This window comes from Lipotes vexillifer, unplaced genomic scaffold, assembly GCF_000442215.2.
Source record: "Lipotes vexillifer unplaced genomic scaffold, Lipotes_vexillifer_v1.1 scaffold680, whole genome shotgun sequence".
Classification (NCBI taxonomy): domain Eukaryota; kingdom Metazoa; phylum Chordata; class Mammalia; order Artiodactyla; family Lipotidae; genus Lipotes; species Lipotes vexillifer.
In genome coordinates, this window is record NW_006780838.1 from 696,289 (window position 1) to 714,354 (window position 18,066).

The 18,066-nt window shown below is 36.8% G+C and overlaps 1 protein-coding gene across 1 annotated transcript in view; it reads left to right on the plus strand.

Moving 5' to 3' along the window:
* Positions 1 to 1,330: 1,330 nt before the first annotated feature.
* The window catches only part of SPATA22 (spermatogenesis associated 22), a 22,984-nt gene continuing 6,248 nt past the window's right edge, over positions 1,331 to 18,066 (plus strand). The window contains exons 1-6 of the mRNA XM_007454253.1: positions 1,331 to 1,446; positions 5,128 to 5,188; positions 5,328 to 5,423; positions 9,753 to 10,095; positions 12,800 to 12,929; positions 14,825 to 14,922. Coding sequence (XP_007454315.1) covers positions 1,404 to 1,446; positions 5,128 to 5,188; positions 5,328 to 5,423; positions 9,753 to 10,095; positions 12,800 to 12,929; positions 14,825 to 14,922 — 771 coding nt within the window. The 5' untranslated portion in view covers positions 1,331 to 1,403. The remainder of the gene's footprint in view (positions 1,447 to 5,127; positions 5,189 to 5,327; positions 5,424 to 9,752; positions 10,096 to 12,799; positions 12,930 to 14,824; positions 14,923 to 18,066) is intronic.

The following is an 18,066-nucleotide window of genomic DNA, read 5'->3' on the forward strand; positions in this document are numbered from 1 at the left end:
AAAGAGTTTGTGTGGGCCCTAGTTACCAAACTGCCGCGATCCCTGGCTCAGGAGAGATCATTGGGAGAGAACATGAGCCCTGACTGGAGCTTGATGTTTTTTCCCCAAGAGGCGCCCAAGTAGGCCCGACGGCCTCCTTCTGAGGCAACGGTCTTTGGGGCAGGGTGTGTGCCTGTGTGCGCATTGAGCAAACTTTCTGCACATCGATGTCACCACCCGCCTTAATGTAATTAGGGTCCAGTGGGAAGCCGGAGTGGGGGGCACCTCAGGGCCCCTGCCCCCAGGGTCAGTGGTCCAGGGGAGGATGTGGCGCTTTTGTTTGCCTGAGTCTCTTGTCGTCCCCCTCTAAGCTCAGGATGTGTGTTGCGTTGGTATTTCTGGGCTGAGAAAAGGTCACATAAGCTGTTTTGGTTCCTAGAACGGCATCAAGAATATTTTCTAAAGGGCATACTATATCCAGGTTCACGACCAATCTGTGGAAACAAAGCAGGGGCAGCCCCTGACCTCATGTTTCCCAAGTTTTATTTCTAGAAACGATATTTGGAAATTCATATGCACCTCAGTATGATTTGCATTGTTACTCAGTGGTGTTCATGTCTATTTGTCTCATGGGGCAGAGAACTTGGGAGCAGAAATGATCTTATTTAGATTTGAATCTTACCTTTTCATGAAATAGGCAAGTATTTATTGAATTAAATTGGGATCAAAATATAAGAGGCTAAACATGGAAAAAAACTACAACAGAAATTCTGTGGTAAAAGCAAAAACAAAAAAATCTTCTTTCACTTGTTTAAGTTATAGAAACGGAGTGGAAACTTATCAGTACAGTTATTCTGGATATTAAGTGAGGCCTTAGTCTTTGGCATTATGTAATCCAGGGATCTCAAACTAATGGCCAAAGCAGATGATCTGCACAGTGTTTTAAAAGTGAGACACAGAATACGTTCTCACATGGCTAGTTCAATTGTGTATGTTTCCTCCCTGGCCTTGTAAGTTTGTTTGCCAATGTTGTAGTCCCTCTCCCTCTTTGTAGATCTGGTTCAGAATTATTCTCATTGTGGGTCCTTGATTCTGAAATAAATTATTTTTTATTGTGAAAATCCACATATGTTTAGGAAGCAAGATTATAGCCACACTAGTCTTATTTCAAACAGATTTGGAAAAATGGGTTATGCTGTAAATTCTTACTCAGAAAGCAAAAGAGTTTGGCAGAGAGTTTACATTATCAGGTTTGAAACCATAGGTTTAAACCATAATTTCAGTAATTACTAGGCTGAGAACTTGATTTTGTTGTTGATACAATACAAGGTATAGATTTCTTTCTTTGAAGGTTTAGTCGAACAACTCCACGTTGTAAAGTTGGAGCGCTAAAGAAAAAATTATAGACTTTGATATTAAAGGAAATGAAGAGAAACATCAATGAAAATTCAACTCGGAATACAGCAGGTACCGACTGACTTTTATTTTTTTAATTTCTATAGTTTGTATACACTATGTAAACCTTGTATGGTATATAGATGCAACATTTTGGAAGGAACTTTTAAAAAGAATGAACATTAGTCTAGCCTCTTTACTTTTTAGGTCGAAGGAAGTAAAATAACTTACTCAAGACGAAACACTTAGTGGCTTAGGTGGAAGTAAAATCAGACTTTCCTGGATTTACTCTTGTATTCTTTCTACAAATCCCATGTGCTTGAGTTGTTTTGTGCTTTTTAAGCTGAAAATAAAGAAATTAATAATATTTTAATTTTTATTTGTGACTATTTAAAATATTTTCAGAAGTGCTTCTGTTTCCCTAATAGCTTCCCCTGCCATTTCTGCTTTCCCAATTTGTTAGTATAAGGACAGAGGGCAAGAATGAAGAGAACCAAAGGAATGATGATAATGCACAATGAAGATAATAATAGCTATTATTTATGGGGGTGTACTGTATTCTGGGCATTTAATTATATGTTAATTTATTTAACTCTGAGAGAGTTATTATTATCATCCCTGTTTTCTAGATGAGAAACGAAGGCACAAAGAGGTTAAATAAGTGATTTATGAAGTGGAAGAGCCAGGATTTGAACCTAGACTCCATCCTTTTAATCACTATAGAATTCTGCCTCTCACTATATGCCATATTGGCACAATGAGTTTAAGGAAATAGCCGTAGTTTGTACTTTAAATTTTAATTGAAACATGCTTTGAAGTTGTAATTCAAATTCAGACAGTCTGAACCCACATCGTTTTCCCAGCCGTTCATCAGACAGTTACCAGAATCTATATGCTCATGTAAGTGTAAGTGTTGATGGACCAACTAGAGTATGGTATAGTGGCAAGATATCTGAACTGAGAGTTAGGAAGTGTGGGCCCTATCTAGGTTCTTTCACTGTGTCAATGTGTAAGCTTTCTGGACCTCTTTTTCCTCTGAGATCCCTTCTAGTTTTAGTGTTCTGACTTTTGACCTGACTTGAGATCCCAGGTCCCTCAACTGGAGGGTTTGGAGTAGTGTTTATTCTCATTTGGATTTATTACTATCACTCTAAGTCATTCTCAAAATGATCCACAGAAAATATGCATTACAGACACCTGGAGTTCTTGTTGAAATTGCAGAGTTTTGGTTTCCAAAGCAAGTCGATTGAAATAAAATCTATGAGGGTGGGGTCTAGGAACTGGCATGTTAAGCATAACCACAGATAAATCTTAGTCACAGTAAAGTTTGAGAACCATGGCCTTAAAGGGTATGCTACCACAGTCAGAGAGTGGTTAGGGTTTTGGAAAGCAAAATGGGTCAAATTTTGGTTCTCCCTTACCTCTGTTGTACTTGAAGTGTCCCCTCCAGTTGATATGGTGATAAGCACAGGAGGGAAGTAAGGAAAACAAAAAGTGGATTTGGAAAGGGTAGGGGGATGAGGGAGGAGATGGGAATTACTGCCAAACAAGAGGAATTAAGGCAGTGTCAACACAGAACAAGAAAGGAGTTTTTAGAGAGACAAGGCTATTCGGGATCTTAAAAAGAGTGTAAAAAAATTCCAAATCTATAGAAATATATCTGTAATAAATATAAAATTAATGTATAGAAGCAGACAAATTCAAATCGTGTATTCTTATATACTAGTAATTAGTCTATAACTAGATCTATTTGCCTATTATGTACTTATTTATCGGTACATTCAATTTAGGCTGTTTGCCCGTACAATTGTTCAATCAGAAAAAGAGGAATAGACAGCCATTAACATCCAATCCACTTAAAAATGATCCAGGTATCAGTACTGCTTCTGACAGTTATGATTTCCCTCCTCTACCAACAGGTAAGAAAATAAGGTGAAAATTTTCATAAAATAAGAAATAGGATTATAGAAAATTACCATTTCTATTTTATTATAATGGAAATAGAAAGTTTATTTTTTTCTTCTTTCCACTATCCAATTATAGGGATTACTTGGTTCTTTCTGAACATTCCAGTACAGTAGTTTGAGTTTCCTTGTCTACAAGGGTGTCTTAGCATTTAAATGGAGTATCTTAAATCTGGAGCCTTTGTTCTAATGAAGTAGTAACCTATATTGTAAAGCTTTTTTTTTCTTTTTCAAAACACGTATAGATATTGTGACTTAAACATTTGGTGATAAAGAATGGAGAAACTCAAGTTCCTTCAGGAATAAGGATAAGTGTGAATGGGAACACGGGAAAAATGGAAGAAAGTAGACTTTAGGAAGGGTAGAAGCCCAGGAATTTCTAGTGCTTGCCCCTAGTCTTTTTTCTCTTCTTACATAATTTTTGCCTTTTTTCATTTATTGGCTTTTCACTCTTTCATCCCATTGGCTGCCTTATAGCTTCGACTGGTGACTGGCGTGTGAACTAAATTGCTCTTGCTTGGTGTTAACATAACCTTTTAGTTCTAGTTCTCAGGGCTCATCATTGGCTGCCCTCTGTTTCTCTTGATTCAGATTCTAGAGACAGAGAGCCTCTGCTTCAGCTCATATTAAATGAGGTCACTGAAATCCTAATTTATCTTTATGGTTAGCCTCTCATATCTGAAACAATTAGCTGTGGTGGTTTGTGCTGAAAGGTCTTAATGTTTGCTTACTTTTTACTTCTCTATGGAAGAAGGCATGGACAGGCAGACAGTCTGAAATATACTTGGTACATGCTGGTTATATACATTTACATTTTGAGGGGACACACTTAAAAATCTTTAATAGGATTTTATGCAACTAGAATTTAAAAATCCTTGTGCAACCATAGACCTTAGTCTACTTTTACATCTATAGTTATTTTGTTTTCTTCCACATTTGAGGAATTGGAAGTATGAATTTCATATTATTCTCATTTTTATGGATAAAAAATTAAAAATTCACATGGATATGCATAAGTGGTCATCTTCTGCCATTTAAAAAGTTCTCTAAAATAGTTTTATAAGTAGCATGGATGATAGATGATCTTGAAAAATAACAATTTGAGTTGTTCCATAGGGAAGTGTGCATCCTCCTGAAGTACTGAACTTTTCAAACTCTGACCAGGATTACAATCTGTCAGAGATATAACAAGATTCTTATATTGGGCAAGAGATAGGACTAGATCAGTGTTTTTCAAATTCTTTTTCTTGATCCATTAGTAGGTTAGGAAATAACCAACCTTTTAAAAAATAAATAGAAGAGAATAAAATAGAAAAGAATAGAATAGAAAGTGTCAGTATATCATATAGTAAGAATAAGAATTGATAGTAAAATTGTTATATTCTCCCTCAAACACACACGTGCGCGCATACACATGCACACCATGCCTGTATATATTCCGGGTTTCGATGTATTTCTTGCTGTGGGTTGGGATTAAGAAACATTGACTACACTGAGTTTATGTTACAAAATACAAGGTGCTATACTAGGATTGACTGTGGAAGAGATACAGATTAAACTATTACCTTGCTTAGAATACAGTGGGAAAGAAAGACATCTAAAAAATTAATAAGGCAGCCTATGACAAATTCCACAACAAAGTACTATTGAAGAACATGTCCATATATTCAAGTCCTTTTCTCCTTCAAACTTTCAACTGCCTCCCCCCACATATTAAATAAATATGAAAGAATTATTTCAAAAAATGCTCCCTATCTTACTCTTACCTGTATTACTTGTATCTTTTCAGATTGGGCCTGGGAAGTTATGAATCCAGAGCTGCCTCCTTTAACGAAAACAGTGAACACAGGGTATGTGGAAAAATATATACCAATGAATGTATGTGTCTGTTACAGACTGATGTTATTCTTCTATATATATTTTATATTTTTATATTTCTCAATCGGGGAACAAATTATTAATAGTTAATAAGACATATTTCCTTGAAAGGCAAATACCACATTCAGTTTCTCATCCCCTGAGAAGTCAAGATTCTGTGTCTACATCTATTCAATTAAATGCTGAAAGAAGCAAGAGTGGTTGGAGGTGAGTCTACTTAAGATTTTTCTTATTCTATTCATTCTTCTCCTTTCCATCTCCTCCTTTAGTCCCTTCCCTCCTCCTCTATCTATACTTCCTTTCTTAAACAGAATTATATTTAGGAAATTTATATACTTAATAACTAACTATAGTGATATTAGCTGTGTTTTATAAAAGAAGAGAACATGCCATATATAACTTTAAAAATATGTAAATTTGGTAGTGATTATATTTCCAAAGAATACTTCATGTTATAATGAAGTTTCTGTAAATATTTATCACCATGAATTTATGATTTTGCTGTGGATTATTAATGATCTAATTGACAATAGTTAAAGAGTCAAGAATAACTGTATCTAAATGTACTACCAACTGTAAAATAGATAGCTAGTAGGAAGCAGGCGCATAGCACGTGGATATCAGCTCGGTGCTCTGTGACCAGCTAGAGGGGTGGGATAGGGAGGGTGGGAGGGAGATACAAGAGGGAGGAGATATGGGGATATATGTATATGTATAGCTGATTCACTTTGTTATAAAGCAGAAACTAACACACCATTGTAAAGCAATTATACTCCAATAAAGATGTTAAAAAAAATAAATGAAAAAAAAATGTCGGATATATTTAGGAATTGAGAACCAAATAGAATGCTCAGCCTTACCCCAGTAAGATAATCAGCTCCAAGGTAAATAGGATGGAATAAGAAAGACAGAGAATGAAATCATAAGCATATGGTAAGATGGTGAGGGAAGGGCTCCCCCGGTGGCGCAGTGGTTAAGAGTCCGCCTGTCAATGCAGAAGATGTGGGTTCGAGCCCTGGCCCAGGAGGATCCCACATGCCGCGGAGCAACTACGCCCGTGTGCCACAACTACTGAGCCTGCGCTCAGGAGCCCGCGAGCCACAACTACTGATGCCCTCACGCCCAGAGCCTGTGCTCCGCAACAAGAGAAGCCACGACAGTGAGAGGCCCGCACACCGCAACGAAGAGTAGACCCCGCTCGCCACAACTAGAGAAAGCCTGTGACAGCAAAGAAGACCCAACGCAGCCAAAAATAAATAAATAAATAAATTTATTAAAAAAAAAAAAAAGATGGTGAGGGTACTTTTGGGTCATTGCCAGAAATATCTAAGTTTAATGTCTAAATAATACGAAAAAAATGAACAGATAAAGGACATGGATTATTTTTTTAGGTTGGACTTTAGTATTTTGGGCTAAGTGGCAAACTACTGAGAGAAATAATTTTAGAAACAAAGTGTTGGAAAACAACACCAACCCCAGATCATATATCAGTCATTGGTTAGTGCTTTGTTATGTTATTTTAATGATCCTTACAACAACCCTGTGAAGTTAACATCACCTTCACTTTTAGTAGATGAAGATACCATATTTTTTAAAAAGGGGGAAACTTTTAATAAAGTGGTTAATACAACAAAACAGTATTTTTACTTTTAAAAATTTAGTATTGTTTTTATTACTCATGCTAGTTTCCTCAGGACCAGTCAGTTCTTTCTTCAGTACCACTGCTTCAAACTAGGCCTATTCAGTGGTTTGAGATGGGCTCGGAGACATAGTTCCAGCTGCAAGTGCTAGGAGAAAATGCATTCTGATAGACATTAGAGAATTAGGTAACGGATTGTAATATGGATAGGCAGCCAGTATTGGATATTCCAATTTGAAATAATAAATGATCTGTCAGACAGTTGGAATATAACAACAGAAAATCCAGGAGCAGAAGACATTTGAAAACCCAAGTAGGCAGTTGGTAATCTGTTGAAGATCTTTTAACTGGTTCTATGCTTAGGTTTAGAATCTAGGCTAACATTGCAAGATTTAGCAAATAAAAATATAGGATGCCCAGTAAAATCTGAATTTCAGATAATGGGCAAATAATTTTTTAGTATATGTCACATGTAATATTTGGGACATAATTATACTAAAATTTTATTTGTTATTTATTTGAAATTCAAATTTAACTGGGCATCCTGTATTTTACCTGATAACCCTTGTCTAGAATCTCTTGAAACATGGAATTTGCAAGAGCAATGTAGACTCCTATTCTTATAGGTATTAAGCTATTAGACAAGTTGTCAAAATAGGTTTAATTTACCAGAGTTAGTGTACTAGACAATAAGCAAGGTGAACTGATGTTAACATCTTCAAGCTTTCATACTAAAGCTCCTACAATTAAATAACTGGTCTTAGAGAAATTGGGATTGCATTTGATGGTTAAGAAATCTCAGTTGAGGAGAGGTGAAGACTTTAGAAACTGGAAATTGGGCACAACCTGGCAAATACGTTTAGATAGATCAATAAATTGGTTTTTATAAATTTATTTATTTTATTTATTTATCTTTGGCTGCATTGGGTCTTTGTTGCTGTGCGTGGGCTTTGTCTAGTTACGGGGAGCGGGGGCTACTCTTGGTTGTGGTGCGCGGGCTTTTCATTGCGGTGGCTTCTCTTGTTGCGGAGCACGGGCTCTAGGCACGAGGACTTCAGTAGTTGTGGTGTGTGGACTGAGTGGCTCACGGGCTCTAGAGCGCAGGCTCAGTAGTTGTGGCGCATGGGCTTAGTTGCTCCACGGTGTGTGGGATCTTCCCAGACCAGGGCTTGAATCTGTGTCCCCTGCATTGGCAGGTGGATTCTTAACCACTGCACCACCAGGAAAGCTCAATAAATTGCTTTTAAGGGAAGATAAAGTATTCTTTTTTTTTCTATGATGGCCTACTGTTCTTATTATAAAAATAATAATTCTAGAAAAAAAGGTAAATGGAAGGGCTTCCCTGGTGGCACAGTGGTTGAGAGTCCGACTGCCGATGCGGGGGATGCGGGTTCGTGCCCCGGTTTGGGAAGATCCCACATGCCGCGGAGCGACTGGGCCTGTGAGCCATGGCCGCTGAGCCTGCGCATCCAGAGCCTGTTGCTCGGCAACGGGAGAGGCCACAACAGTGAGAGGCCCGCGTACCGCAAAAAAAAAAGTAAATGGAAGAAAGTTATTCATAGTCACACTGATCCAGAGATAGCCATTAATCAATTAATTAATTTTTAAACAGAAATATCAAGGCATTTCCCCAGGCTAGGAGCACCTCCTGAATGAAAACATTGGAGAAAGTTGCAGATGCAGTGTTACCAATAAGGAGTTGTAAAGCTAAAAGAAACTTTCCTAAACTATGAAAATAAAAGTAATTTCCACAGCCATGAGGAAGGAGAAAATTATGTTTCTATTCTCTCTGTTGAATATAAAATTGTTGCCATATGAAGAGGTGATTAATGTAGGAAAAAATTTTATAGAGGTGTCTTAGGCAATTACTTAATGATAGTAAGTTTTTCCTGGATATTGTGATGTTTGTGGTATTTGTCAACTTAAAATAATTTTAAATTATTTGTGGTGATTTCTTTTCTCATTATTTTCATACTGAATTTTGTACCTAGTTTACTTACGAAAGCTCCCTAAATTATACAAGCTTCAGGTCCCATATAATCTGGTTTAGGGAACCTAGACATTTTCTTGGATTATTTTCCCTAACAAGGTATGGGTTGCATTGTTTGCCCTCTTGTGGTACTTGTGGTATTTTTAGTAAAATTATTCAGGAATAAGCATTTGTGACTTAGACTAGTTTTTCCCTGTGGAACTCTTAACTAGCCTGCTCAGAAATTATACTTTTGATTTTGGCCTCATTAACATCATGTTCTGATGAACTGGTACGGCTCACTTAGGTTAATGTAGCTAGTAAAATGCTGAAACATGTTCATAAGTAGAGTTTTTAAGCTACACAGTAAAAGTACAAAATTTCTAATCAAACAGCTACCTACCCTGTCTATATCTATTTTGCTTGTGATTTAAAATCACTGACGAGCAATAGTTTAACGTTTGAAAATTTTACTTTGTAGAAAATTAAAAAATAAATGTATAAAGAAGGAAGCAGGGAGTTCCCTGGTGGTCCAGTGATTAGGACTCGGTGCTTTCACTGCCGTGGCCCCTGAGGGTTCATAACCACTGTCATATGAAGGCTTGTATAATTTAGAAATATACTCTATGGCACTGGACTTTGAGTTGGGAGACTAGGATTCTCTGGGTTTTGGATTGTCAGTAACTTGCTATATGACTTTGGGCAAGTTACTTCCTCCTCAAGACTCAGTTTCCTCACCAAGAGAGGTATAATATATTGTAGGGTTGTTGTGATGATGTATTTGGAATTTCTAACTGGTCAGTGATTACAAAGTAGTTTATAAACCACAAATTACCATGTAAATGCAAATTTTCATTAATAATTTTCACTTAAGAAAAAGTACATAGAAACAAAATTAATACTAATTTAAAAAACAAAACTATTTCAGCTACAGAGACGGCAACAAAAATACCACTTTAAAAACTTGGGATAGAAATGATTTTAAGCCTCAGTGCAAAAGAACAAATCTAATGACAAATAATGGAATAAATTCATGTCCAGTGAATTTGGGAGCTCAACAATGGAAACAATTAAGAGTATATGAATCTACTAACTTATCTCACCAAAGAGAAAGTGAAGTACTCACACAAACACATTCGTCAAAAATATCTGGCTCCACAATGAGAAGTCTAGACAGAAACGGTTCATTACAGGCATTTAAGCCCAATTTTCAACAAAATCAACGTAAGAAAAAAATGTTGGATGGTTTTCCAGAAGAAAACACCCTCAAGGTAAACTTTTAAATATTATTTGCATTTTTGTATTTACATTAAAAAAATGAGATAAGTATTTAGAAAATTGCAGAGATAAGAGCATTTGAAATCACTCCCCTGGTATACGTTACTTGATTAGCACAAATACCCAGTTCTGTTGGAGTAGATATATGTTAGTGTCCAAAATATTTTCTTAGAGGTTGTGAATGGCTGCTGCTTTTCAGAGTTGCTTTAGAATTTCCTACCAGGTTCTGAATTTCACTGTTTGCTAATTATTGAGATGATGATAGTTTATCCATTGCTTGCAGCAATTCTTCATTTCTTCATATGTCACTCTTTTTTTTTTTTAAATAGGGGTCAGCAAACTTTTTCTGTGGAGGGTTAGATAGTAAATATTTTTGGCTTTATGGGCCATATTGTCTCTCTTGCAAGTACTCAACTATACCACTCAACTCTGCTGTTGTACCTTAAAAGCAGCCATAGGTAATTCATAAATTAATTGGTGTGGCTGAGTTCCAATGAAAATTTACCCCAAAACATAGCAGATTAGATTTGGCCTGCAGGCCGTAGTTTGCTGACTTCTGCTCTATAATCTGGTCTTATATACATTTACAGATTCGTATTCCATATTTCACTAATTCTTCAATGCTCCAGCCATTTCAGACTCTTCACAATTCTCTAAACGCACTCTAATATGACTCTGCTTTGGTTTATATTCTTCCCCATACCTGTGCCTCAGCCTTATTTCCTCTCTCCACCTCTCATTCTAGTCATTCTTTGTAAATGTCTTTCATATATGTTCTGGCTGTTTGCTATCTTCCCTTGCTCGCCACCTGGTCTAATAGATTCTTTATCCTCAGCCCTTGTCTGTGTTCTGGAAGGCTGAATGGTCCTACATAGTGCATCATTCTGGGATCCATTAGCTGGCTTCTGTTAGGAGTCAGCCAGTGGGAGTGGAAGTCCCAGGCAAGACATCAAAGGGTAGAGAGAGAGGTTGGGTTTTCCCATTCCCCCCTGGCTTAAGTGTTGTGTCTCAGGTGGTAGCTGTGTCCCTGCATGATGTGGCCCCTCCGTAAGTCCAGATTTCACAGGCTTGGTAATTTTATTTCCTCCTCTTGTCCTTTCAGCCTAGGAGTGGTAGAAGTTTCTTATTGTTGTTAGTCTTTGAGTGCTTAAGTACCCTATGTTTATTCTGCCCATACACCTGTAAGCAGTTTTTTCAATAAGCCATCTGGGGTAAATTTTGTTTTCGGGAAATATGACTAATATTGCATGTTCCACAGTGGTTCTCAACCTTGTTTCCTTGTACACAAGAATGATATGATAGTCACCTTAGTAACAGTGGCTCATTAAGGCAGTAATCCTCAACAGGAAGCATTCATATCTTCGTTAGGAATGGGGAAGAGGAGGGAAGGTAATTGTAGTTGGAAAAAAATGTTCCATCAAGTGTTCTTGGATATGCCACCGCCCTCATGAAGGAAGGTGCCCCCTCCCCCAAAATTAGTATCTTAGCACACTGTATTCTTAGTTGATCTTTTAAAATTTTAGTTAACTAGTTCAACTTTTATTTTTGTATGACCTTATGTCATCAGGCTTTCTTTTCCTCTCTCCCTCCCTGCCTTCCTTCCTCTTTCTTGTAGGCCTGCCTACTTTCTTGGCCTGAGGCTTGCCAGTACTGGTCCAACAGGCTGGTGGGCGAGGCCAGGTCCTGGTCCTCTGTGATTGCAATTAACCTCCCATTTGTGGGTTGCCCACCCTGGGGGTATGGGTCTTGACTATACCTTGTATCTTCCCTCCTACCAGTCTTGTTGTGGTTCTTTCTTTATATCTTCAGTTGTAGAATTTCTTATCTGCTAGTCTTCTGGTTTTTCTCATCAATAACTGCTCTGTAAATAGTTGTAATTTTGGTGTGGCCATGGGAGAAGGTGGGCTCAGGGTCTTCCTACTCTGCCATCTTGGCCATTCCACCCTTTTAGTTGATCTTTAAAAATGCCAAACACATTCCCATCTCAAGGCCTTTAAACTTGCTGTTCACGCAGTCCTCACTCAACAACCTATTTAAAATAATAACCCCTGTCTCTTTTTATCCTTTTACCCTGTTTATTTTTTTTTAATGCATAGGATATAGCAATTCCTGACATTCTATATTTATTTATTTTCTGAATCCCCTATTAGACTGTACAGTCTCTGAAGGTAGATAGATTGTCTGTTTTGTTCAGTACTGTTTCCTCATTAGCTATGTTTGGCACGTAGTAGGTGCCAATAAGTACTTTTGGAATGAATGAATGAATGAATGTGTCTGGGTTCCCTCTTAGAGTGTGAGCACATTAGGGAAAGGAATTGTGTTTTACTCACCTGTGTTTATCACAGGGTTGGCACATGATGCTTTAAAAATATTCAAAGAATCGACAAATGAATGAGTGAATAAATGCCCATATAAAACAGAGATTAAAAAGAAAAAAAATAATCCTCTTCTTGATTAATTTTCTCCAAGTGCATTCTAGTTTCTCCTCCTTTATAAAGTACTAGTGATGCCTTTAATTTAGGGGAGTGACTGTACTAAAATTGTCAATAGTTCCTTTTACATATTTTACATAGTCTTTTAACATATTTTACACATTTGCCTATTATAAGGACCTAGAATCTTTACAAAGAAAAGTGAATGAGTATGACGAAAAAAATGACAGGTTTTTCTAATGCTGTGTTTTCATTTTTTCAAAAGGAAGCATCATTGTATCCGTTAAAGCTTAAGGAGAAAGAGAATTCTTTGAGAATTATATCTGCAGTTATTGAAAGCATGAAGTACTGGTGTGAACATGCACAGGAAACTGTCCTTGTTTTTGAAATACTAGGTGGGTACACACTGCTTCAAAAATGCTTCGGTAATACCATTTGGACAATAAGTTTGAATGTTAATAGGAATACCTAGGGGATCTTAAAGGAAAGTAAAATTTTATAAAAGGAGATTATGGTTTATTAGGATTTTCTTCAGATCCTGTATCTCTCATAGATTTGTGTGACATAAGATGTATTTGATTATTCATGGTAGAAGAATTCTAATTCATAATGTCAAAAATGGAAAGATTCTTAAAAGTAATCTAACCCAACCCTTGAGGTAGGTGAGGAAGTGGGGCAGAAAATTAAAATAGACTTGACTAAAAATCATAATGCTAGTTAGCAGCAGAAATGGATCTAGACTCCAAGTCTTCTTATTCTCAATAGAGTGTTCTTTCTACTATATCACACTAAATCCAGTAGTAATTTTGTATATAAGTTAAATTATAAATCAAATATTCCGAAAGAACATTTGTGAAGAACCCTTTACTGATATGAGTAAACACCCTACAATTAGCCTGTTTTCTAAATTAATATTTAAAAGGGAGGAGAGTTTTGTAAAATGTTTCTGGAATTTAATTTTACTTAGACTGAAGAGATAAACAAGAAGTGGAGATTCAAAACCTATTTCTTTCCATAGGTTAAATAAAATATTTCATTTAAATTATGAAATATTTTAAACATGCAGAAAAATACAGAGAATAAATATCCACCTACCTATGTTATAGATATCTTTGAAAACCGCTATCCATTTCTCTTCTTCTCTAGAGATAACCACTGTGGTATCTTTCCTTTCCATGCTTTTATAATTTTACTCTATACATCTGATTTCATAAATTTATATATATTTATTTACTGTTTTATGTGTTTTAAAATATAGAGTTTACATTTTCATCGGCATTATGTTTCGGAGATTTAGCCATCTTTCTATCCTGTTAGTGTTGGCTTCATCCTGAGGCTCCAATTATGGACTCTTCCCTTATGACATTAAGAAGATTATCAGAATTCTCTATACCACACATTCTTCCTTATACCACAGTCACATTCTTTGATAGTTTCTTCTGGTTGCTCGTTCCCAGAAACTAGCAAATGACCCCTTGCGTATCATCATTTCTGACAGGGCAACAAGCCCATCACTGCAACCCTGAGCTCTGTAGCTGAGGAAGCGGGTACATTGACTGGCTTACATCAGTCTCAGGTTACTCCTGGGCCTAGGGGTGGGGACAAATCCCATCCAAATCATATGGCTAAGAATGGCATAGGAGAGATTTCCTAAAGGAAAATCTGGGCATTATTAGGGGAAATGGAGGCTGACCTCAAAATAACAAATGTTCACTGTCAGTACCTAATAGATGGTTATTAAAGGAATGAATAATGGTCTCGTTTGATAGTAATTTCTTGAGATAAACATGAATTATCATTTGAATCTTATAGATGAAACAGATTTGAAAGAGGTTAAACAGTTGTTCGATTTAGTAAGTTGAAGAACTGAGACTCAGTTGCATGACTTCTGATTCCGATTCAGTGCTTTTTTTTTTCATTAAACCATGCTGTTTATTTGTTATACTTGTGTATTTTGTTTACTGTAATGTAGTAGACTGGTCTGAGGATTTAACCACTCCATCAAACACACTCAAAGAAAAAAGCTTCAGATGGCCAGCTATTGTCAGTTGTATAAACTTTGTCATATAACCTGATCCTAGATTGGAGAGGGCCAGAAATTTTGCCTTCCTTAGAATAAAACAGTTTCAGAAATATCTTTCCCTCTTCAGATGTTTTCTTATTAATGTATAAACAAAACTATGAGAGGTTGGTGTGGGAATAGCTATTTAAATATCAACTTCTCTTTGTTAAACTTTATTTGCATTTTACCAACACTGATTTTTTCCCCCTCTATTTCAATGTTGCTTAGCTGTTCTCGATTCAGCTGTTACACCTGGCCCATATTGTTCAAAGACTTTTCGTCTGAGAGATGGGAAAAATACTCTGCATTGTGTATTTTATGAAATAGTGAGTATCTGTTTAAGTATTCTTTGCAAAGCCTATGCCAACAAAAACATACAAATGCAGGCTATAATTCAACTGTAGTAGAAATTCTGTTAATGATTTAGTGGTACTTTCAACATTTTGTTTGGTTTTAATTATGATATTAAAATTATTTATTTGTTCAACTAAAATGGAGGGCTACTATGTGCCAGGCACTGTTCTAGATGCAGGGGATACAAAGTGGAATAAAAGTGGTAAATGGCTCTTTCTCTCAAAGAGTTTATCATCTCAGGTAGAAAGACGGAAACCTAAATGTTACACTGTGGTATGATAAATGGTATGACAAGTGGTGTGTGCAGGGTGCTATAGAAGTAGATAGGGAGGATGGGTCAGATCAGGGAAAGATTTTTGAAGAATGTAGTCTTGTCTTAGATATTTAAGGTCTAATGAATTAAGCCAAAGTGTTGGGAGGTGGGGGAAGAGGTTGGAGGAACACATTCTAAGGTGAGGGAGCAGCACATGTAAAGACATGAAGCTCAGATAGAGCCTGGATTGTTCAGGAAACTGCAAGTAGTTTACAATTACCGGAGTGTAGAGTTAGTAAGTGATGGGGGTAAGGGTAGTGGTTATGAACTTGGGGGAATGCAGAGGGAGTGGGCTGGGACGTAGGAAAGAGCTTGGTAACAAAGGAGGCTGGAAACCTTCTAAGACTTACATACTTTATAAAATAGTTTGGCATTAATTCTGAAATTGGGCTTAATTCTGAAATCACACTTGGATTCCAATTTGTACTCCACCATTTATTAGCTGTATGACCTTGAGTGAGCTCCTTAAACTTCTTGAGCATCAGTTTTTTGATCTGTAAATTGGGGAGACTAATTCCTACTTTGAAAGGTTGTTTTGGAGATTAGATAATAAAATATGTGAATGTATAGCATCTGACACATAGCAGATGATCAAGAAATAGTAGCTGTCATGTTATTAATTTTTATAATATCTTGAAAGCTTATTATTTTTCTCTAGTCTGATAAGTTTTAAAAAACCTTTTATTAAAATATAACATATACAGAAAAATGCACAAATCATAACCGTACAATTCTATGAAGGTATCACAAAGTGAACATTACCAAGGTTAAGAAATAGAACATTGCTATCACCCTAGCATCCTTGTGCCTCTTCCCATTCACTCCCTCTTGTTTTCTGCCTACAAGTAACCACTACTGTGACTTTTAATATCATAAATGAATTCTGCCTGTTTTTGAACTTCATATAAATAGTGTCATGTGGTACGTCTTGTTTTATGTCTGGTTTCTTTCATTCAACACAATGTTTGTAAGATTCATCTGTGTTGTTGCATGTAGCTAAAGTTCATTTATTTATGTTTCTATGTACAATATTCTTTTGTATGGATATATCACAATTTAGTTTTCTATTCTACTGTTGGTGGACATCTTGGTTGTTTCATGGTTTTTTTTTTTATTATGAATAATACTCTGTGAACATTCTTATATATGTCTCTTGTTGTGCACATGCATGCCTTTCTGTTGGGTATGTATCTAGAAGTAAAATTGCTGAATTGTAGTGCATTTGTAAGTTCTAATACAGTAGTTATTGCCAAAGAATTTTCCAAAGGGTTGTTAACAGTTACGTACTCACAGTCAGCATAGGAGAGTTGTAGTTTCTCTGCATTCTTGTCAACATTTAGTAGTCATTGTTTTTTATTTTAGCCATTCTAGTGGGTAAGTTTAGCGCTATCTCATTTCTCTCCAATTCCCTGGTGACTAATGAGGTTCAGCACTTCTGATGTTTACTGGCCATTTAGATATCTTCTTTTGAAAAATCTGTTCAGGCCTCTTGTAATTTTTTTCTGTTGAATTATTTTTTTCCTTATTGATTTATAGGAGTTTTTGAAAAAACTATTCTGAGTACAAGTTCTTTCTCTATTATATACATTGCAAATATCTTCTCATACTCTGTGGTTTGCTTTTTCAGTCTTAGTAGTGGCTTTTGAGGAAAAGAAAATCTTCACTTTAATATGGTCCTTTAGCAATTATCAACATTTTCCTTTATACTTAGTGCTTTTTATGACTGTTTAGCGAAAGAAATCTCAGAATAATTTTATTCATGACTGAGAGGATTTGGAGCTGGCTGGTCTTTTTCTGGCTTACTAGTCCCATTAGGGCACAACCCTTTTGAGTCTCCCAACCCTAAGCCTGGGGTGGGGGCGGGGTGGTTACCAGAATCTCTTTTCTTTGGGGGACCCTGGAGTCCATTTTTTCTCTAGCCCCATGAGCTGTCAGAAGCTCTGCTAAGTCTCTTAGACTCTCAAATTGCCTTGACTGTAATTAGCAGATACCTCAGGGGGTAAAGCATCCCCAAATATCAGGCCCCATTCTGGACTCCTATCCTCTCCCAGATGGGGTCTCTGTAACTCCTCACTGCCTTTTATCTCTCTGGTGTCTATGAGGATATTTTTAAATAAATATTCTATCCAGGTGTTCTAGTTGTTTTTAGTGGGAAAGTTGGTCTGAACTACCTAGTCTGTCATCTACTGAAAGTGGAACTCTGGAAGTCTAATAGAAGTGAATATTCATGTGCCATTATATTGGGAATTATTCAGTCTTTTAAGAAGCAGCAGCTCACTAGCTTGTAAGAAGCCCTACCCAAGTGAAGGTCTTCTGTGTCAGGGCACCCATTTACGACTAGCTATTATGTATTCATGTAAAATGTGGTACTGGTTCATACCAGTACCAGTATTGTCCATAGACCGGACAATATTACAGAATTTAAAGTACTAAAATAGGGACTAACCTGGTGGTCCAGTGGTTAAGACTCCATGCTTCCAATGCAGGGGGCCTGGGTTCTATCCCTGGTCTTGTAAAATGTGGTACTGGTTCATACCAGTACCAGTATTGTCCATAGACCGGACAATATTACAGAATTTAAAGTACTAAAATAGGGACTAACCTGGTGGTCCAGTGGTTAAGACTCCATGCTTCCAATGCAGGGGGCCTGGGTTCTATCCCTGGTCTGGGAACTAGATCTCACATGCCGCAACTAAGACCCAGTGCAACCAAATAAATAAATAAATAATTAACTTTAAAAAGTACAGGGCTTCCCTCGTGGCGCAGTGGTTGAGAGTCCGCCTGCCGATGCAGGGGACACGGG